Source organism: Molossus molossus, unplaced genomic scaffold (assembly GCF_014108415.1).
Source record: "Molossus molossus isolate mMolMol1 unplaced genomic scaffold, mMolMol1.p scaffold_m16_p_23, whole genome shotgun sequence".
NCBI lineage: Eukaryota > Metazoa > Chordata > Mammalia > Chiroptera > Molossidae > Molossus > Molossus molossus.
Window position 1 is genome coordinate 5887406 of NW_023425359.1, and position 22676 is coordinate 5910081.

General features: G+C 55.0%; 1 protein-coding gene across 1 annotated transcript in view; it reads left to right on the forward strand.

The window, feature by feature from the left end:
• The window catches only part of SIPA1L2 (signal induced proliferation associated 1 like 2), a 198707-nt gene extending 177742 nt beyond the window's left edge, over positions 1 to 20965 (forward strand). Inside the window, 5 exon segments of the mRNA XM_036277621.1 lie at positions 4286 to 4417; positions 14801 to 14854; positions 15368 to 15488; positions 16957 to 17038; positions 19874 to 20965. Of these exon segments, the coding sequence (XP_036133514.1) occupies positions 4286 to 4417; positions 14801 to 14854; positions 15368 to 15488; positions 16957 to 17038; positions 19874 to 20020 (536 nt within the window). The 3' untranslated portion in view covers positions 20021 to 20965.
• Positions 20966 to 22676: the final 1711 nt, after the last annotated feature.

Genomic DNA, 22676 nt, shown 5'->3' on the forward strand with positions numbered 1-22676 from the left:
GGGCAGTGAGCAAGGAGGAAAGTTTGCTTTTCTCTCCTGTTCCGTTTCCCCTGGACCCTCAGTGCCTGGCAGGTGCAGGGGCGGAGGGGTGCCTGGCCTCACTCAGTCCCAAGCATTGGCAGGTTCCATTCACACCGTGTTTAAGGAGAATTCCGGAATTTTTCATGCAATGGGGATTGGAACTCTCCCGGGAATGGTGGGAATCTTCCTGTGAGAATAGACTGAGAGTTCTTGAGTTTTGAAAAATAAAAACAGTATTAGCTTGTGTGTGTCCCCAAATTCTATAGCTTAGACCCACAAAGGATGCCCCTTGAAATTAAAGGGGAGGGGCTGGAGTTGCAGAATAAATTTAAAAATTAGTGTTTTTACTTTTATAATGAAGCGCTCATACAAGACGCTGCAGACCCAGGTGGACTCGGGTGTGATAGGAGCTGGTGACCCCCGGAGAGCAGTGCTCACCACGGAAGGCTCCTCGGCCTTTATGGCGACAGTGAAGTCAGACGCAGTGCAGTGGTCACTGTGGTTCCAGGACTTGGATAAACAAACAGGAAGCCTCAGGATCCATGTCCTGGGCTGCAGGGCAGGGGCCCAGGCGGCAGGGCCCTCAGAATTTGTGAGTCACTTTCTTCTCTGAATCGGCCGGAAGAGCAGTGTGGGCTCCTGGGGCACCATTGACCACTGACCTGGGGGAGCCGGACTGAAGGCAACAGGCTTTGATGCCTGCGACGGGTGGGGCCTTTACTCCCCCTGTGAACTCAGAGGACAGCCCAGGTTCGCCTGCCGCTGTGAGCACCACGCACAGGTGGCTCCCGGCACAGCCCTTATCCCAGCCGCGGACCAGCACCGGCATGGGTCACCTGCACGCCGACCGCTCCTCACAGGCAGAGCCTAGTGCTAACACCGTACCCGGTGGTACCTGGAAGGTAGTAGGTGCTCAGTAAACATCTAGGTGATGGCAGGGATACCATTAGTGATACCTAATGTCAATTGAAGGGATTATAAGGGATTTTTGATGGTTTGGAGTCTCAAACAAACAAAAAACAGAGATGGTCATTTTTTTCTAATTATATGATTGTCCAAGCATTTGGGGGTGGGTGGGTAGTGTAGGTGCTTTTCATTTTGATAATCCAGAGGGGAATTATGCAGCTCTTACTTCATTAAGGTGACTGTCATTGACACTGGGGTCCTGCCCCTGCTTCCGGAAAGATCACGATGGAGATTTAGTTTGTGTGTCCTCAGCTGTCCTGCCAGACTTGCTATTTGCCAAGCAGCTCCGTCATTCCTGTCTGGGCAACTGTACCCGCAGACAGGCTGTCCCCAAAGGTGCCATCAGCCTCCTCACCACATCTCCCTGCTCTGTTTACCTTGAGAGACGACAGCTGTGTTCTTGTCCGTGTGTTTGTTGCCTCTTTTCCTGTCGCTTCGGAAGGGATGGGCCGTGTCTGTCTTGCCCACGGCTGCACCGCACCCCTGGCACACACCAGCCATTTACTAAAGGCGCCGTACAGATGGTGAGTGGAGGACTCCAGGTGGACTCCGGAGGAAGGGCGTCTTCCACGATCACCTTCACCAGGTCTGCAGTGTCAGACCTGTGTCACACGAGTCTTGGTTACGTTCAGGAGGAGGAGTAAGAGTTTATAGTAAAGAAGAAATATCACCAACTTTATTCCCTTCTCTTGCTCCTGGTTCTCCGTAAACGTTGGAGGAAGTTAGATGGATGCCCAGAGCTCCCGAAACTTAAGCCCTGAGACCTTCCCAGATCCCAAGTCATCAGGGCCACTTTGCACGTGGGCTGTGCGTGAGCTGTGTCCAGGGCCGCGAGCGGAGGCCTGTGGGCTGGCGGACCTGCCCTGCGGGGTGCAGAGCTGGGGCCGCCCACTCACTCACTCCGGGCGTCAGCTTCTCGGCACCAGCACCCAGAGGTGTGCCTTGGCTCCGTGACAGTGGCCCCCTTGGAACTGCAGGGTGCCCAGGGGTCAGAGCTTGAGTCTTGAACCCAAGACTGTTGCGTGTCCACTGTCAGGACTCTCTTGAGGGTTAGAGGACAGTGGCTCTTTGAACACTTAGTGGCAGGATGGGCAAGAGCAGAGGGAAGGGATTACAAGGGGTGTTAGCCCAGCACCCCACTCTCTCAACGGCACTGGCCATCAAGGAGGCTGGCCCTGTGCCCTGCATTCTCTTTGCATTTGTCCCTTGTCCTCTCTGTCATTTCCTCTCACCCTGGCTCCCTCCACAGCTGCTATGCTCTGACCCCGTCACTCCTGAAGAATTCTGTCACTCCTGGAGGGACTCATGACATAAGCAGTTGCCACCTAGTTATGTATTTTCTCTTAGTGCAGAGAACCTGCTTTAGGCAAAGCAGCCAGTGTGTTAGAGACGAGAAGGACCCCAGGCTTCCTGACCTTTCTGCCTGGGGTTTGAGCCTTGAACTTCTGGTTAAAGACCAGGACCTGGTAGGGGCTCAGCCCAGCCTCTGCACTGCAGGTCTCAGAGATGGCCACCAGGACAGGAGGGGACGGAGCTACCTCTGTACCCCAGCTCCCCTTGAGCTTTGGTGTTTCCGTGCACCCCTCGCTCACCCCTCGGCCAGGACTGAGTCTCTCGACACAGCATGTGGGAAGGGGGTATTTCCGTGAAGATGAGCATGTGGAGCGAGTGGCGGGAACCGTGCAGATAAACTGCCCATCACTCCCCTTCAGAACGGAGGTCGGACTAGGTCGGTGGGCTGACACACCCAAAAGCTGCAGTGGTAAAGCAGGGTGCCCTCCGTGTAGCAGGGTGCCCTCCGTGCAGCAGGGTGCCCTCCGTGCAGGAAGGTGCCCTCCATGCCGCGGGGTGCCCTCTGTGCAGCAGGGTGCCCGACAGGCTGAGCTGCAGCTGCTGGGGGCCGCTCAGAGCTGCCTGTGGGACGGACCCGCGGTGTCCAGGCCGGTGGCCAGCACTCTGAGTTCTGACGCCAGCATCTCACAGCGCCCGAGAGGATGTGGGAACAGAAATTACAGGTGCATTTAGTTAATTATGCCCCTTACTTAATTGTGGGCTCAGACAGCCAGGTGGTCATTATTTTGATTGTTCTAATTAGTCAGATGTGTTCACACGCAGCTGCGTGAACCTGGGCCAGTGTGGAAAGGGCACGTTACAGGAAGCCCAGCGGAAGCCTGTAGAAGACATGCCCCCAGACGCAGGGTCCTGTGCTGAGAGTGTACAGAGGAAAAGGAAGGTGAAGGCTCACTTGCGCAGATGAAGGGCGCTGGGGACCTTTCAGTGCAGGACGGGAGAGGTTTCTGGTTTCGCCAGGGACCCGGCCACCCCGGGTCACAGCACAGGGACCCGGCCGCCCCGGGTCACAGCACACTAAATGTTGTCCCCTCGTCACCTCGCCTGTTCCTGATGGAAACCAAGTTAGTCTCCCTGTGTTTGAAATATGCTGACAGTGGCCCTGGCCGGTTTGGCGCAGCGGTTGGAGTGTCGGCCTGCAGACCAGAGAGTCCCAGGTTCGGTTTCCACTAGGGGCACATACCAAGAAAAATAAAAATAAATTATTTAAAAAACAAAATATGCTGACATTCTAGGTGTCTCGGTTTGTGGTGGTGACTTCTTCAGGAGCTCTTTAAACTTCCTGGTCAGAGAGAGATGGCTCTGAACTCTGTACAGTAAGAACGTTAAGCAGACGGTCACCCCGAAGAGCACAGGATGTCCTGGTAGTGAGACTCGGATGCAGGCCCTCCAGAGGAGCCTGCCCCGGAAGAGACTTCTGTGAGGTTCCCATCCGTGCCCAGGCTCGGCTCCAATCTGCCTGCACCCCGTCTTTGCTGGCTGACCTAAGTGCATCTGTAGGTCGTGACGTTTTTGCAAACCCCTGATTTTCCAGCTGTGTCTCTTTGGGGGAACTGAGCACGGTCTCTCCTTTAGGGGCACAGGAGATCTTGTTTTTTTTTATCCTCACCCGAGGACATTTTTCCTTTTTTTTTTTTTTTTTTGCACAGATAGAGTGGGAGGGAGAGAGAGGAAGAGAGAGAGAGAGAGAAACATCGACGTGAAAGGGACACATCGAGTGGCTGCCACCCGCACGACCAACCAGGGCCGGGGACAAACTGCAACCGAGGTACATGCCCTTAGTGGGAACCGAACCCGGGTCTCTCCGGACCGCAGGCCGATGTTCTAACCGCTGAGTCAAGCCGGCCAGGGCACAGGAGATCTTTTACAAGAAGTTCCCTCTGCCCCTTGACAGCCGGACCGGTGCCCCAAGCTGTGAGCTGACTGACTCTGGTTTTGTTTCCTTTAGATGAGTTCTGGTTCTCCGACGGGTCCTTATCCGATAAGTCCAAGTGCGCAGACCCTGGCCTGATGCCCCTCCCGGACACGGGCACGGGGTTAGACTGGTCCCACCTGGTGGACGCTGCTCGGGCGTTTGAAGGTAAGGACTGGACCTCCGGCCCGGCGGGCAGCTTGGGGCCATGCCTGGCTGCGTGGTCAGTGTTTGGATGTCTTCACATCTTTGGAAATGAACACAAGCAGGACAGGCGTGAGCTGTGCCAGGGCACACTTCCTCAGCGAGCGCGTCATTTACTGAAATGGGCCACGATCCCATACCTGAGTTGAAGGTCCGGGAGCAGCCGTGACGGGCAGGTTACTTTCTTCTGTGGCCTCCGTTTCCTTACCTCATGCAGAGGTGGATACTTAGGGTGCACATTGTCTTTCCTCCCCGGGGAAGTGAGGTGACATGGGCGGGGAGGCCCTTCAGGGGTCGAGCGAAGCTGCTGGACCACGGGGCCGCCACGGGCCACGTGGTCGGTGAGGGCAGCCTCGGGCTGGTCTTACCTGTCCAGCTCGCATTCCCCGCGTTTGCTGCTGGGTGTTAGGAGGCGGGAGCTGCCCCTTTCCCAGCTCACAAAGGGAGACCCCAAGCAAGGCACCCGCTCCACTGGCATCCCCAGGCCTCACATGGTGGGGGCAAGCCGAGGCCGGGAGGATGACGTCACTCGCTGCTGAATTCTTCCACGGCCGCAGTGTCTGCTCCCAGGTGGCGGGCGATGTCAGCAGGGACCCGGGAGAGAGCCTGCGGCGCATCTGGAAGCTGCCGTCCCCGGTCTGACTCACCCTCTCCATCTTGGGTAGCTCGGCCCGTCACCTGTGCCAGCCAGGCTGCCTTACCTGCCCCTCCCCCCAGGAGCTTTCCCTGCTGCAGGGGCCTGCAGGGACTCTGCACTAATCCATCGCCACTGGTCCCTGGTCCTAGGCTTGGGTGGGTCAGTGAAAACTACGGTCCAGCTAATTGAGACACCAGGGACGTTCAGCTCTGCGAAGGCGGGAAGCTCTGAGGAGGGTAGAGTGAACGGGCTGTGCCTGCTTCCTTAATAGACGTTTTGACCTGCTCTGGGGTTATTGCTTTACAAGCAACTCTCCACGTGCAGACTTGGGGATGCCCCTCCTGCTGTGCTTCTCCGAGGTCCCCGGAGCCAGTTAGGAATCGTACAAGCCCCAGGCCCAAGGCTCCTTCCTTCTAGCTCTGACACTGGCCTAGATGTGGCCGAGCCCAGAGGAAGGAATATTGTCTTCACTCTGTCCAAAGCCACCGGGCAGTAGGTGCCAGCGTTTCCTCTGGCGTGTTCCTCACGCACGGTTCTCTCGCTGCCCCCAGGAGAACGTGGGAACAGCCGTCTGTCCCGTGCTGTGCCCCCCTAGTGCTTGCACAGGACTTGCACACTGCGTTCTGCTGTGTCCGCATGTTTCTTCTTCCTAGGACATGAGTTTCTCAAGGAAGGTTGCTTGTTACTTACCTTCTCTGTGTAAAGCACATGGCAAGGTAGAAATAAGGGCTGGTCACAGGAATAGGGCCCTGCAGCCTCGAGCTGTCCCCACTCGGCACAGGGTTTGGCCTCTGGGGCCCTTCTGCACTGCGTGGCCCTCCTGTCTCCACGTCCCTTTCACCAGCGGACTGCCGTCCTCGGGAGAGCCTGGCCCGGCCTTCGCTCCTGGCTCGGGAGCTTGCTGTGGCTCACGTCGTTTCTCGGGAACTAGCGTCTGGAATGCGCTAGTGAAGAACGCTCTAGTCATCAGGCTCTGCCTTCCACCAGATCATATGTAAAGAGTCATGGCCACGGCGTGGGCTTCTTCCCACTCTGGGGTGTAGCTGCCGGGGGAAGGCAGCAGGCCGGGCAGGTGAGCCGCAGATGCACGTGCCGAGTGCCCCGCGGGCTCCGCGACCCCCGTGGACGCGGCACCACCGAGTCAGGCGGGGGCTCCCTGGGCCTTCACTCGCAGCAGTGTGATGAGAAGAAGGAGGGAGGCTCCTGGGTAATTGAGACATTCCTGTTCGTTACTGTTTTGATTTCGTGAAACTGCTGTACACTAACTGCAACTTTCTTTTCACGAATAATTCTGAAGCTTTAAAAAAATGTTATAAGAGCTAGAATATCTTGCTGAAAATAATACAATTTTGCTTCAGTGTTAAGGAATAAAATTCATATTATTTGAGAGGGAAAAAATCACTTCAGATTTAAAACAGTATTTATCCGCTTACCTCTGTGTCCCTCGTTGTGTGTCTACGCTTTCTTTCCTCCCCTTCAGAATGAAATCTCAGCACGAGGTGCATCTTTTTGGGGCGCTGGGGTCTGGGGCGAGGGAGAGATCGAGAAAGCACAGTGTCACCATCATCAGTCTGGGATTCTGGCTGTGACCGCTGCTCCCTGCTGGGCGTGGGCCCGGGGACAGGTCACTTCCCACCTGACGTGCACACTCGGGGCCACACTGACCATTTGACAGTGACCCTCTGAGGACCCTGCTCCAGGGCACTGGCTCGGTCTTCCCGTCTGTGCCAACCCCTGGAGAGCTCCTAACCTCCAGTCTGTTCGCCAGAGAGTTTCCGAGTGGAGGTCAGAGAGTAGGTGGCAGTCGGCACCTCAGGAAAAGGAGAAGCGCGACATAGGATTCCAGCCCCCCAGCGCCCAGATGGGAGCAAGACGGAAAGACTGTGGGAGTCTGTTTGCCGGGCGTTGGTTACCTGCCCTTCCTCAAGTCTGCAGACAATGTTTATACAAAATAGAGAGCTTATGTCCTGTTTACAATTTTCAGCGCTGCCCCGAGGGCACTGTACCACCTGGAGACAGCAGTCAGCTCTGGGAAGCCCAGAGCCCTGGCTAGTCCGACTGTGCCGGTGCGCTCTGAGGGCTGGCTCCGTGGGGCTGGCTGTGCTCCGTCGCATGAGCGCTTCGGAGAGGAGTCTGCCCCGAGATGGCCCAGGCGCCCTTGTAATGACCTGTTGTTCCAGTTCTCAAGGCCATTTCGGAGCTAGACTGAACATCATACAGAAAAGATAGTCCAGGTGGGCACTAGCCTTATTGGGGGATCATCCGTAACATGTCAATCACTAGGTTGTACACCTGAAACCAAAGTGATATGTATGTCAACTGTAATTGAAAAATTAGAAAAGAAAGAAAAGATCGTCCAGAAAATCCCCATGTCTTGTTACAAACGAAAAAATGTGATTCAAGACGCCTTCCTGAGCTCGACCCCCTCTGGAATAACGCCTATGGTTGGACATAACTAGTCGGCACATCTGAAAACAGGCTTTAAAGTGTGGCTGCAATTGCCCACTGGATTGAGATAACGATTCTCCGTTCATCTCGAGCAGACGGGCCTCCCTGACTGCCCGGTGCCATGTAGGCCCCGCGCTTCGGCCTGTGATGTCCTCCCTCTTGTCTAAGAGCTAGAGCTGACGTTGGAACCTGAGTCTAAGAATTTAGAGTTTACTGTCCCTTCAAGGACAGAGCAGAGCACCTGGTTAATCTGCCCAATGATGTTCGCTTACATGTCTTAACTGTGGTGTGCAGAGGATATGACGTCTGCGGTGTTCCTGGGGTGAGAGCTGCCAGGCGTCCGGGGCGTGAGCCTTCAGTGGGGCCCCGCAGAGGGGAGGAGTGTTTCTACACCTCGTGTCTGAGCGCAGGGCCGTGGGAATAGGACTGCGTGAGAAAGATAGAAGCAAAAACTCCAGCTGGAAAGTTTTAAATATTACTCTAATAATTGTGCTAGGAAGAATTAAGGAATATAACGAGACCTTGTTTTTGGTGAGTCATGATGAAAAAGATGCTACCTGTTAAAATCTTTGGACTGCAGCCAGAGAATAGTCCTTAAACGAAAATGTATTGTTTCAGAAACACTGAACTACTCAAACGTGACAATTAACTAACTCGACTATACTTCCAGAAGAGGCTGCTAAAGCTGTGAAAGAGAACAAAACACGAAGGAAAGAGATCAAATCGTTTTTTGAAACTGGCAAATGAAATTTTAGTGCAGTTCATAAATAGTCTGATCAATGTCCTTTGTTGATAAACCAAAATAAATTTCATCAGAAAATGAAAAGTACAAGTGATAATATTAGAAATGATAAAGGAAAGTAGTATTAAGAAATACATAAGAGAGATTTTAAAAATTAAGGGCTGTCGAGCATCTATGTAAGAATAAGTCTGATGAATAAGATAACTGGACACGTCTCGCAGGAAAGGGGGGTGGGCGCATAAGCCGTCAGAGGCAGAGTGTGGAGGCACTGAGTTACCCACGACTGTCCCCAAACCCCAGGACACCTGACACTGAGTTTACAGTTACTGTTTTCAAAATTTGAAAGAATAATAATGCCCATGTGGGCATTTTTCTTTAAATTCAGACACAGCCTTGTTGCATAATAGGATTCTTTCCTGATAACGTGCATGCACACACACACACACACACACACACACAATTATAAGACAGTATTGGTCATTAATATATATATATATATTTTTATTTTCACCCGAGGACATATTTCTATTTTTTGTTCAGATAGAGTGGGACGGAGGGAGGGAGGGAGGGAGAGATAGAGAGAGAGGGAGAGAAACATCGATGTGAAAGGGACACATCGAGTGGCTGCCTCCCACATGACCAACCAGGGCCGGGGACAAACTGCAACCGAGGTATGTGCCCTTAGCAGGAACCAAACCCGGGTCTCTGGACCACAGGCTGACGCTCTAACCACTGAACCAAACCGGCCAGGGCAGTCATTAATATTGATGTGAGAAAGCTTAAATGAAATTCAGTAGTAAATTAAAAAGAGTATTCATTGCTATTGGCAAGAGTTTAGCTGGTTTAATAAAAGAAAACTTTTAATTATAAGTTACAGTAGATGAAGTAATTAAGTAATATCAATTTCAGAAACAGGGTGTATCTAATATAATTAGAAACTATTTCTAATAAAAATTAAGATATGAAAGGTACCTTCAAAGTTTAAAAAAGGAAATCTGTACTCCAAATAGTTGCATAATAAGTAATAGGAAGATATGATAAACATATCCCTAAATCCAGAAACCAAACAAAGGTATCATTTGAGACCATGTCCTTTATTATTATTTTTGAAAATATATAATATTAATTGATGAAGTTATTCCAAAAGCAAGGCCATTTAATTGAATCAAAAAATTTTAATTAGCAAAGGGGCTGGTCTATAGTAAGGACTCAATAAATGTTCATTACTCTTGTTATTATTGCTGTTTAGTTATTATTTTTTTAGTTTATCTTTATTGTTGAAAGTATTACTGATGTTCCTCCTTTTTTCCCCCCATGACCCCCTCCACCCTGCTCCCACCCCAGGCCTTCACCACACTGTTGTCTGTGTCCATGGGTTATGCATATATGGATATAAGTTCTTTGGTTAATATCTTCCCATCCCCCCTCCCTCTGAAATTCATCAGACAATGAAACCATGTCATTTAATTGTGTACTGGAATCCTTGACATTTAAGCAAGTGATGCAAAGAAAAAGGAAATAAATTTTAGAAGTAAATAAATATTTATGGATATGTTTCTATATCTAGAAAATAGGAAAGATCAGAAGGAAGTTATTAGAGATTATAAAATAAAGTAACTAGGTAAGATATTTTAAAATATATTTCATAATTTTATAAACATCATTTCAAGGCAAATGGTTGGCTGAAAACAACGGTTTATTAAGTCTGGGGACTCTGGGTTGGGCAGGCTCTGCCATGTGGTTCTTCTGCTCTCTGCAGCATCCACGGGGGGTGACTCGTGCAGCTGTGCTCAGCTGGAGCTCAGCTGGGGCTGAGGCATGGAGGCAGCTGCACGTGTGTCTGTGTCCGGATGGCGGGTCTGGCTGGATTGCTGCCTCCAGTGGGTGATTGCACTTCTTCTCTGGGGCTTCAAGAACCAGGATAGCAAAGGCAGAAACCACGTCGCCGCTCAAGATATAATTTGGACATCATATCTAGCACGTGCCACTGGGCAAAGCAGGTCACGAGGCCAGGCCGGGTTCCAGGCTGGCGGGGTGGCGTGTGCACACAGTGTTCCGCTGTGGCAGTAATGAAGGACATCTTGTGTTATGGATCCCCTGAGAACTGAGCCATCAAAGGAACACTTCAATAACTGAAAAGCCCTAATATATGTAAGAATGGGAATGGCTAGGAAGCTTAGAAAAGATGACAGCCCTTCCTGAGTTAATTAGTAGATTTAATACAATTTCAATTCAGATATCTAATTGATATCTAATATGTTGAAGAACTTAATTGCATCCATTTGGAAAGTAGATGAACAATATTCAAACAAGTCTATTCTAAATCAATACTAATAATTAAGACAGCATAATAATGATTCAAAAATGTATATGGGTCTTTCTGAAGAAAAATGAAGAGCCCTGACCAAATGGGAAAGCAGTTTATATGCTGTCATTGGATTTAGCAATTGGAAAAGTCAGTTCTAGACAAAGTAGAGAAAGGAAGATGACCCTTTGGGGAGGCTGGCGATGCTTTGGTTAGGGAACATTGAGAGAACAGACAAAATGTTACACAGCCAAGTAAAAGTATTTACATATCCAGATTTTGTGAACCTGAACAAGAACATTAAAATAAAAAGGGAACTATGAGAGTGTGGGGACAGAGTGGTAACAAATGTGGTAGGTAAAACCAGGCTGTCTCAGGTGAACCAAGGAACTTAACCAGGAAAAAGCACCAAAGGCCCTAGAGAACCGTGGTCAGGGCGTGGATGACGGAGCACAGAGGAAGAGTCACGCCATAAAGAAGTCCTTGGAAACGTTCAATCACAAGTGTAAATTTCAACGGTAATAAGCTACCGGCTCACACATCTGAATATGAAAAGTGATTCAACAGCTCTGGGAAGCTATGAAGAATACTCACAGCTGGTATCATTATAGAGATTATAGAATGATTCATGTTTTTTGTTCAAGCAATATGACGATATGTAGCTAGAGCCAAAAAATGTACCCACCCTTTGACCAGAAACCTAATTAATTCCTGAAAACTTGCTCACTGCAAATTATGCAAAAGAAGAAAAAAGAGAGCTCCCAATAGAGAAATACTGCACAGCATTATTAAACTCTGAATAAGGGAATAGATAGATAACCCAACTACCAAAGAACCTGCTGTCCAAAGGTTGAGCCCGCCCTCAGAGGTCTGAGGCGCAGGGGAGTCCAGCGTGCCCTGCTCAGCGCCTGTGGGGCCAGCGGCGAAGCAGGCCAGGGAAGTGGGGCCTCTCGGAAGTTTCTAGGGCCTGCGGCAGTTCTCATTCACTTCAGAAGCAGGCAGTCGGTGGGCTCTCGAGCATCTGTTGAAGGGATGATGTTGTTTTGCATGAAAACAGGCTTAAAAGGTGAAATTACAAACTGGTGAGGAGACTGGACCTCAGGTCCCCCAGGCACCAGGCCTGCCCTCTGTGACATCAGCTCCCCGCCCTCGGCCGGCAGCGCCATGTCCCCGCGGTGTGCAGAGTTCACACTCCTTCATCGGGGTCGGCATTCCACATCAGCGCATCTTCTGGAAAGTAGACGTCTGTACTTTTCATTGATAATGTTCTCCATGCCCTTGGTTTTTTAGAGCATAATAGGCATAAATATTTTTTACTTCTGAACCTTCAACCTAAAGTTAATAAGGTTTTTAAAGTTCCTGATATTTAACGACTGATAAGGTCACTATGTGAGTGTGTGTGTGTGTGTGTGTGTGTGTACACAAGCATAAAAATCTGACACTGTAACTTCTAAGGTAATAATAATAGTTTAAAAAATAGGAATGAGCTACTTAGATGGAAAATGCAAAGTTAATATAGTAAGTTGTCTCAAAAGTAAAAAAAGTTGTTTCAAGTCAAGAACGATGGTTATGTGTTCATTGAAGAATGATTCTAGAGCTTTTCTTGTTTATTGCTCAGAGGCAGTTTCTCGACCACTCTTCTACGATCAGCAGCGGCAGAAGGCCGAACCAGAGTGGTTACGTTCAAAGTGCAGGGCGACCTTTTCCCTTTCCTGGCAGTCGGCCGTCAGTTCTCTGGGTTGATGGGCGGGCTGCCAGTCAGAACCTCCTGTGTCCTGAAGGCAGAGACGGATCAGAACAGCTTTGTGTGTGGAGATGGGTTTAGTTCAGCGGAGCCTCTTGCTGGCATGGCCTGGATGGCGCAGGACTGTGTGCCCGTCCCACGCCCTGGCACGCACAAGCAGCTGTCAGAGCTCGTCCCGCTGGCCCGGGCCCCGCCGCGCGGTGTGCCCTCTGCGGCCCGGCCGGGCTCCTGGGAACCGTTCGCAGGCAACTGCTTTGCCATGCCAACTCCAGATGGATACGGAATTTCCTGTTGACTGCTCATCCTCTTTTAGTGCTAAATGCTCTCAAATAAAAAACTGACATCAAAATACGTTCTTTAAAAAGTTATTTAAAGGGATTGATTGTTTGTATGTGAGCCATGCCTGCCGCCCGCTTAGCCAGACGGTGCGCACGGGAGAGAGTGGACACGTGTGGGTGTGGGTGGCTGTCGCTGCCGTGCTGACTGTCGGCGTGACTTCATCTGCCCACGCCTCTTCTCACAGCTTTGCTGTGCCGTTTGGTGCCGTGTCAGTAATCACTTAGTTACTGAACGTTCACCTTCGCAGAAACGAGCTGTGGAAGACGGGGCTTCCCGGGAAGCTGCCGCTAGATGAGGGTGTCGCCGAGCCGTCCGTGCCTGCTCCCACTCAGGTCACGTTGCCTTTGCGCCTCCCAGGCTTTTCAGACCCCACGTAGATCCTCCTTGTGAATTACTCTGCTGGCTAAACTCTGTCCTTGGTCTCTTGCCTCTTCACCAGTTGGACCCTGTCTCTCCCTGAGAGATGCTTGAATGGCCGCCAGTAGCAAGTTCTGTTAAATATGTGGGTATTTTATAAGTTAAGGTAAAAATAGATGGAATAAGGTAAGGCATTTTTATTCAGATATTTGGAATGGACCACCAGACTCAACTGTATTAGGAGGACAGGAGCTAAGGGAATTATCACTGGGTTGCATTAAATACGGATGAGTCAGTGGAACTCTTCTTAAAAGTAAGTAGTTAAATTCACTGTGGAATAAAAATACATCTGCTGTTGATTGTTTTTAAGTGTGAGGTGTTCCCTTGGGGCCGTTGCAGAGCAGAGGGTAACCTTGGACATGACGGCAGCTCAGACCCTGCTCACCCCTCTCTAGAGCTGCTCACCCCCAGCCAGGACGCCCGCCATTCCTGCCCCCACCTCGGCATCACTTCCTGTCCCGGGTAGAAGTAGGCAGTACCCAAATTATGCCATTAATGTTAATTCAGTGACACGTTATTTCACCTTGTGCAAAAGCCAACTGGGAAGCGATGGTCTCGGGATGTAGTTCAGACGGTCTGTCATCCTGTAGCTGTGCAGTGTGGAGGGCGTCCGTCAGCCTCACGGCAGTGTTAGCTGAAGGGCCTCTGCGTGCCTGCCCCAGGTGCGTGCCGCAACGCGGGGCGCGAGGCTGGAGCATTCCTGTGCGACCGGCACTCCGCGTGCCCCCAGCGCAAGTCCCAGGAGGCCCGGCCTCTGTGGGGCCCTCCCAGCCGGGTGCCCCTCGCAGCCTGACTGCCCTTCTGCGCTCTGGGCAGCCTCCGCATCGCCATCCTTCCTAATTAGCAGGAAGTGCGTGGCCCTCCATAGCCAGACAAGCAGGTAGCCTCATTAGAAGACATGTCCAGGAGCCAGAGGGAGACGTGGGGTAAATTAAGAGCAGAGCCCCGCTGACAGGGACCCCAGTGCAGTTTCTCAGCCATTAATTAGGTCACACGAAGAAGATGCTGCCGCACTCGTCCACATGCTGCCCCTCGATGCCAGCGGTGGAGGCATATGGGGCTCAGACACCGAGGACAGGGACTCCGGGGAGTGTGTGGGGGGGAACTAGCAAAGTCCTCGCTCTCCTCCACCTTGGTGAAAAGCAGGACCTTTTCTGCATGCCAGTCAGCATTCTGGACCAGCGTTCAGCCCCCGGAGCTGGGCCAGTCTGGCGCCAGTTTAGAATATGCATTCCCGGCCCTGTTCAGCGCCTGATCACTAACTGAAGTTTCTGGTGTCGAGAATAGAAGGGATAAAACAGGGTGGGCACACCGGTCATGGTCACTGCGGCCCTCACTCTTCCTCTGCGGGTTTCCAGTGAGGTGACGCAGCTAACCTGTCCCCGCCACTGTCAGTGCTCATGGAGAGGGTCATTTAAGCAAACCCACATGTCCTAGAGTCTTACTGTTGCACTGTTGTCCCCAAGAGCCGTGCATCCAGCCAGGGCTGTCACAGGACATGCATAATCTGACCATGATGTTTGACATTACACAGTGCTGGCTCTCCGGCTACTCCTGCCTGGTATAGCAGAACACGTACACGCAGACATGTACGTGCATGCACACACGTGCACACAGCTGCATTTCACAGGACCCTTCCTGGAACCTCGTGGGCCCGAGGCGCTCAGCGTGCACAGACACTCCTGTTCACAGGAGAACTCTGAATCTTATTTCAGGTCTTGACTCAGACGAGGAACTCGGTCTGCTCTGCCACCACACGTCCTACCTAGGTGATTGCCTGGGCCGACGGCGCGGCTGGGTAGTCTGTGCCCTCTCTGTGTTCCGTGTGTCTGCACGTCTGCATGGTGTTCGAGCTCGGGGGTCGGGCTTGCCCAGGGGAGATGTGTCCTGGCCACTGCGTCTCAGGGTGTTCTCCGGGTTTGAAGGGCTTGAGGAGAGGTCTCCTTGGTTCTGCTCATCAGCCAAGTCGTCGCCCAGTGCCCTGAGTTCATGTGCCACTGGCCGCGTGGGCATGAGTTGGGGTGTGGAGAGCAGAAGGCCCACTGGCTGTGGCACGGCTGGTGTCTGCGACCACCCAGTGGCCGGGACACACATGTGCCCATACAGCCCGAAGGACCCAGTTGAAGCGCTTTCTGGCTGTCGGCAGCTTGCCTGAGCTTGTTTCCCTTGTTTTGTGAAATGACTGGGGGGTGGGGGGCATTTAATTAGCAAGTTCATTTCCACAAAAAACAGTCACCTTGGAGCTGTTCCTAACCCTCCCTTCTGTGTGTCTTCCTCCCCAGACCAGAGAGGGGCGCCCTTCTGCACCCTGACAGATGTGCAGCACAGACAGGGCCTGGAAGGGGCCCAGGAGCTGCCTCTGTGCGTCGACCCAGGCGGCAAAGAGTTCATGGACACAGCTGGGTATGTGAGCCCTGTGGGCCTGCCTCCACTGTCCCAGGCCCCGCGATTAGCAAGGATCAGCTAACTGCGGTCAGCCAGGGACCACTGTCCCGGGTGCCGTCCCCGGTCCGTCAGGACCCGGGGCAGCCAGAGACCACTGTCCCGGGTGCCGTCCCCAGGCCTTCAGGACCCGGGGCAGCCAGAGACCACTGTCCCGGGTGCCGTCCCCAGGCCTTCAGGACCCGGGGCAGCCAGAGACCACTGTCCCGGGTGCCGTCCCCAGGCCTTCAGGACCCGGGGCAGCCAGAGACCACTGTCCCGGGTGCCGTCCCCGGTCCGTCAGGACCCGGGGCAGCCAGAGACCACTGTCCCGGGTGCCGTCCCCAGGCCTTCAGGACCCGGGGCAGCCAGAGACCACTGTCCCGGGTGCCATCCCCAGTCCGTCAGGACCCGGGGCAGCCAGAGACCACTGTCCCGGGTGCCGTCCCCAGGCCTTCAGGACCCGGGGCAGCCAGAGACCACTGTCCCGGGTGCCGTCCCCAGTCCGTCAGGACCCGGGGCAGCCAGAGACCACTGTCCCGGGTGCCGTCCCCAGGCCTTCAGGACCCGGGGCAGCCAGAGACCACTGTCCCGGGTGCCGTCCCCAGGCCTTCAGGACCCGGGGCAGCCAGAGACCGCTGTCCTGGGTGCCGTCCCCAGTCCGTCAGGACCCGGGGCAGCCAGAGACCGCTGTCCCGGGTGCCGTCCCCGGTCCGTCAGGACCCACCCACTCCTGCTCTGCTCCGGGGGTGGGTTGCCCACAAAGATGTGCTGCTCATGCCCATGGTGAGGCTCCCTGCAGAGAGGGAGGGTGTGGGCCCGAACCCGCATCTGCCCCCTGAGGACTATGGCGGCGCGGACAGGGCGCCTCACTGACAAGCCCGCCTGCTAGGCCGAGCGTGCTGACCGCCCAGGACACGCCTCCTCCCAGGGCCCGTCCTTGGCCCGCTGCTCACCTTCCGCTGAGGTGTGTCGAGAATGAGCCACCTCCTCCCGTGTTCTTGATGTGCTTATCGCCCACGGACTATATATTCTTTACCTTTCGTTCCTAATTCCAACTCTTATACGAACTTGAGTGACCGTTACCTTGTATGGTCACCCTGGAGTGACAGAGGAAGGCATTTGAATCCCAGGAGTCGCTCAGGTCTGTCTAGTCTCCACGCGTTCATGGAGGAGAACTTGTCTTTCATTTTCTTACAACGGATGTGCCTAGGGAGGTTCTGAACCCAGTCAGGTCGGGGCGGGGGCGGGGCGGGGACGCGTTCCCACAGAGCAGTGATGTGCCCGCTCTGCGTCCTGATGCCGCGTGGTTGATTTCCCTGCTGGGCTCCAAGCGTGTGAAGTGATTCTAGAGTGAGCTTTGCGAGCAGAAACACCGCGTGAGCTGCCTTGGCCTCGACGCTGCGTCTCCCTAACCCTGCGTCTCCCTCACCCTGTCCTGATTCACCAGGGAGCAGTCGCCATCCACCCTGACGGGCAAAGTCAACCAACTGGAGCTGGTCCTGCGGCAGCTGCAGACCGACCTTCGGAAGGTAAGTCCCCCGAGCGGTCACGCTCGTGGTCAGAACCCTCTCTGTGCACTGTCCCCCTCACGACCAGGACTCAGAGTGAAGGGACGGGAAAGGAGCTGTTCTGGCCCAAACCCAGCAGTACACAGAAGCGGAGGCTCTTGAGGTCTCCTGTTTTCTGGCCTGCAGCTGACGTCATCACGGGACGTGAGGCCGAGTGGGCAGGACTAAGTGAGGGGCCCTGGGTGGCCGGGCTTCAGAGGGAGCAGCCTTCCGCAGCTGGGGTTTGGCTCAGTGAGGACCAGTTCCACCCACTGCCATGAGCTGACCTAAGAGGGTTACTTGTAGCCAGAAAGCCTGGTCCCCCAAGCTGCCAGGCCCCACCGAGCCCCCCTCACAACCCTGGGCACCCCTGCTCACACGTCACTGCGTGGTCGGTCCTCAGAAGTGAGCTGACCTCCGCAGACACCTGCCAAGTGTCATAGCGCTGGGGGCGGACGGGCGGGGCTGGAGGGTGATGGGGGGGGTCACAGGCAGGGTTTCTTGTGGTCGTCTGGATTGTCGAGAGGGTACATTCCAGCAGCTGTGGGTGCAGATGGACATGGTCTGCTTAGGAAGGAAGGAAGAGAGGGTGACGTGAGCGGTGCTGCCCTGACCCAGTGCCCAGGAGGAGCTGCCTCAGACCAGAGTGGGGACAGCTCCTCTGTCGTTCCCAGGGCAGAGTGTGCTCGTGCATGTGTGTATGCACATGTGGGTGTGTGTTTGTGTGCGTGCAGGTGCCTGTGTTTATGTGTGTGTTGGTGTGCATGTGTGCACACATGTGCAGGTGCCTGTGTGCACACATGGGTGCGTGTTTGTGTGCATGGGTGCATGCAGATGCATGTGTGTGCGTGCAGGTGCATGTGTGTATGTGCGTGTGTGTGTGTGTGCAGGTGCATGTGTGTATGCACATGTGGGTGCATGTTTGTGTGTGTGCATGCAGGTACCCGTGTGCATGTGTGTGTGCGCGCGCGTGTGTGCGTGCAGGTGCATGCGTGTATGTGCGTGTGGGCACTTGTGTGTATGCGTGCGCATGTGTGTGTGTGTGTGCAGGTGCCTGTGTGCACATGTGAGAGGTGTAAGGACAGAGGCCGAGGTTTGTAGAGGCTGCATGGACTGGGGAATTGGTGGGCTTGCCAATTGGGGCTGGAGGGCAGTTTGAACGTGCAGCCCAAGTCGAAGTGACACCTGTGAGCAGTCGGGTGTTCTCCCCAGCGGGGATGAGAGCTGTCTCCCAGGACACAGAACTGCCAGTGCCGACAGGCACGTCCCGGGCACACTGGCACGGCCGTCACCCTGCGTCCAGCTGTGGGTGCAGATGGGTGGAGAGTGGAAGGGAACCAGTATTGGAGTTTAGACAGGAAGTTAAAACAAGGAGCAAGAGACGGGGACCCTGGAGTGGGACCCAGAGCCCAGGCTGGGTGAGGGGGTCACTGTAGGGTGTTGATGGACCGTGAAAACAGGGTAAGGCTGGTGGATTAGACCATGATTGGATTGTTGGAGGAGTGGGTACTGGAGAAATAATTTTTTTAACAAAGGAGATGGTGGCCAGGAAGCGGGAGCCTGGAGCGTTCTGGAGTCTAGGCAGCTGTCCCTAATGGCAAGGGGCCGGGCGGCCACGGGAGTGAGGCCAAGGGTGGAGGAGGGTGGCCTTCAAGATCACAGAGAGGAGGAGATGGACAGACTGAGCCGGGGGAGGGGTGTTGAACCACATTCTAGACTCTCCCACTAATGGTGGAGACACAGGTCACTGCAGTGAGCAGGGTGATGGGTCTCGGCCTGGCACCACGCTGCTCGAAGGGGCGGTGGCCGCTCGGGCAGCCAGGGCCAAGTGTGCTCCAGCCCAGCCTCCACGCCTCTGCTCCTGGGGACAGCACGCTGGGGAAGCGGTGTCCTCAGGAGAGCAGGGTTCATTCAGCCTGGAGATGAAGGGGATTTTCAGGAACAAGGCTGAGAGTTTAGAAGGTTTTGGGGTCACAGTGAAGGGACGTGAGGGGTCTTAGAGAGGTGAGCGGCCGAGTCACAGCAGGACGCTGGGGTGTCTGAGCCATGCTGGGAAGGAGAGTCCCCGTGACGGGAGGGGCAGCGGCTTGGACCCGGCAGTGACCTGAAGGCGAGGATGTGGGAGGCCGGAGAGGGTCCTGTGGGAGCCAGGTCCAGCCGAGCCCCCTCTCCGGGCCACTGGGGGCAGTGGTGAGGCAGGCGGCGCGGGAGGTGGGCAGGCTCGGGAGCCGGCAGCCAAGGCGGTGCCAGACCTGCCAGGGTGGAGGGAGGGTCCTGAGCAGCCGCAGCCACCAGTCCCCACTGCACTGTCCCCATGGCTGCCGTGGCGGCGGCTGACCTGCAGCCACGTTAGATCAGAGAACAGCAGCTGTTATGATCCGACAAGGACCCTTCCCTGTTTGGGGCAGGACACCCCCCCCCCCCCCCCCCGAGCGTGTGGGAACTGTCACTGCAGCGGAAACCCCGATGGGACTCTCCTGAAAGCTCTGCAGTTTCCACGGCAGCCTTCGGAGGTCGCCCTGGGGTGTCCTGTGGCGGGAGAGCTGTGGGGACAGTGGGGCCGTGGGCCGTCTGAGGACAGGGCAGGGGCGGGCAGCTCCGGCGTGCACCCAGGGGTGCTTCAGCCTCCTGCTGGCCCCGTCGGGGTCGAGGGGATTTGAACCGGGGTCAGCACCCCTCCTGCACAGCAGCCGCCTGGTGCCTGGCGGGAGGGGAGCGGGCCAGCAGAGGCTGTGGTCCCTCGGGCACCCATCCCTTTGGGGCAGGACGGCCCGGGCGCCGGGAGGCCGGCCGTGCGTGACGTGTGTCTGCCCGCAGGAGAAGCAGGACAAGGCGGCGCTGCAGGCGGAGGTGCAGCACCTGCGGCTGGACAACCGGAGGCTGCAGGAGGAGTCGCAGACGGCCGCCGCCCAGCTGCGCACCTTCACGGAGTGGTTCCTCAGCGCCGTGGACAAGAAGCCCTAGCCGGCCCGCCCGGGACCGCCGAGCGCCTGCAGCCCGGCAGCGCAGGCGCGTGGTCTTGGCCGTACTTTCGCCAGTCGTGAAGTCCCTGCTGTCCGCTCTGTCTGGCACCGTGCCCCCGGCAGGAGGGGACCGCACGCTCTCTCCGCGGCCACCCTGGCGTGAAGATGAATGTAACTCCCGTGTCGAGATGAATGTAACCCTGGTGTCAGTTTAGACCTTTTCTCTTAGGCGCTACTGAGCAGTGGTCTGGCGTGAAGGGTGTGCTTCCTGTCTGTCAGGTGACCTGCTAGAGATGCTGAGGCAGTTGGCCGTAGTTTGGGCTTTAGTGTTGTAAAATAGCCACGAAGCGATGACCAGACGTATACTTTAATGTAAAGGTGCTCTATTTTTTTGGATGTACAGTAGCTTTACCTCCGCAGCCACGTTATCATAGCAATAAGAGGCCGAGCGAGCCGGAGGAGCCGAGTGGAAGGGAAGCCCCGGTGTTTGACGCTGACCTAGTTCGAATGCAGTTACTTTAGAGGCTTATTTATTTGCAGGAGCAAACGGTGCCTGAATATTAACAGTGTTCTGATTTTTTTAAATGATACTTAGGCCTTGTAAATGGCTCACTGAGTAGTCACTTCGATCTTAGTCCGCGTGGGTCTAGTTAACGCTCTTAGCGAGGAGTCAGCCTGCTCAGCGACCAGAGCTCCCGCGTGCCGCCAGCCGGCGGGTCCCGTTACACCAAATCATCCTGTACAGAGGCTTTGAAGTGTCCTGTATTTAACACCCTTATTTAAGCTTATTTAACCTGGAATTGTTAATTTTATAAGCGTTGGTGCGGCCTGCACTCTGATGAGGACGGGGCGGCGGCAGCAGGCTCCGAGACGGGCCGGGCGCTACCGACCGGATGCTGCTAGACACGCCCTCGAACTGCTTCCCGGTCTTACTGTTCTCTTTGAGATGGACGTACATGTTGCTTTTTTAATAAATGTTTAAAGAAGAGTCCACACAAGTCACGGTGTTGTCGGGTGAATGTAGATTTTTGTGACCTGATGCGTCAGCAGCCTCACGGATGTGCGTTCATTTCACGCCGCTCAGCATCTTGGCCGCGTCCTGCTCGGCTGCCCAGTGTCAGACGGGCTCCAGGTGCAGCGACGCATCTGCCCGCTGCCGCCAGGCACCGTCCTTGCACCTCACGCGCCTCGTCTCGTCCTGACAGCAGCCTTGCTGTTCACTGTTCAGTGCCCGTTTCCCGCCTGGTAAGCTGAGGCTCAAGGTCAGTGATTCACCAAGGTTGCCTTTTATTAAAAATTAGCATTGTAGTCAACAAAGAAGTTGGTGTCACTTACAAGAAAATACATACAGTGAAAGTGTAGGGATTCAAAAAATTGCCAGGAAGGGGCAAAGCGTAACTTTGATCAGATGTCAGACAGAAGGCAGACTCGGGCCTGGGCCCCAGCGGGGGAACCTCGCCAGCGCAGCTCCCCTCTGGGCGCAGGAGCCGGGCGGGAACCGCGAGGCAGAGTCCCAGAGTCACCTCGGGATTGCGCGGGGGCTCCCAGGAGGCGGTGCTGGGAACACCAGCGTTCCTGCAGGAGACGCGGGCTTCGGAAGGCTGTTTCTTGAGGCTACCCTCAGGAAAATCCAGGTGCACCCCAAAATGCACATAGTGAACACGGTTTCAAGGGGAGTTGGGGTGAATTGGGCCCGTGGCTCTCCTGCCCGCCCTTGCCTCCTGTCCCTGTGCCAGGCCCTGCTCTCGAGGCCGAAGCTGCCGGTGACAAGACCAGCCAGGCGTTGAGGGGCCCGCAGTCCAACGTGGGGAGACAGACATAAGGTGTCCCAGTGTGTGAAAGACCAGCCAGGTGTTGAGGGGCCCGCAGTCCAACGTGGGGAGACAGACATAAGGTGTCCCAGTGTGTGACAGACAGACACGGCCTGGGATCTGGGATGGCGTCCTTAGCTAGTTCTGGGACAGGGACACTAGCCGTCGCTACGGGCAGCTCTGAGTCTGCTGTTACCTAGAGAGCCACCTGCAGGCAGCGGCTGGGGCCATTCCCTCTGTGAAAGGGGGTCACGGAGACGAGGCCGCTGGGGGGACCTCTGTGGGTCAGAGACCAGGAGAGCTCAGGGCTGAGAAGCTGGGGACGGTGTACAGGTAGAAGCACCTGGAGGTCAGAGGCCCCAGGCTGTAGACAGACAGATGTCTGGTGACGGGAAGTGGGGGTAGGAGGTGGTTGGAAGAGACCGGGCCCGGGCTGCGGTGCGGTCTGGATGTCGTTTCAGCCAAAGGGGGTCGCTGAAGCAGGGCCGCAGCGCGGCTGGACCTGTTTGAAAAGCGCTGCTCGGGCCTCTGGGGGCCGGGACAGGCTGCGCCCCTGCGCCGCTCAGCACCTGTCTCAGGCTTTGGGAGGGACAGCATCGCTGACCAGCCCTGGCAGCAGAGTGGACAAGGCAGACCGTCCAGGGGAGAGAAGCGGAGCCCATGAGGCGAAGAAGAAGGGGGAGCGGGTGGGTGACCCTTCACGCAGCTGTCGGCGGAGCCCGCGGACCCGCTGTTGCTGTGGTTCCCGGGTCAGCCCTGGACGTGAGCGCGTGGCCAGCTGCAGGTCACCGGCAGTTTTCCACGAGTGTTTCTGGCCTTTCGTAAAAGCCCAACTTCTCTCGGGTT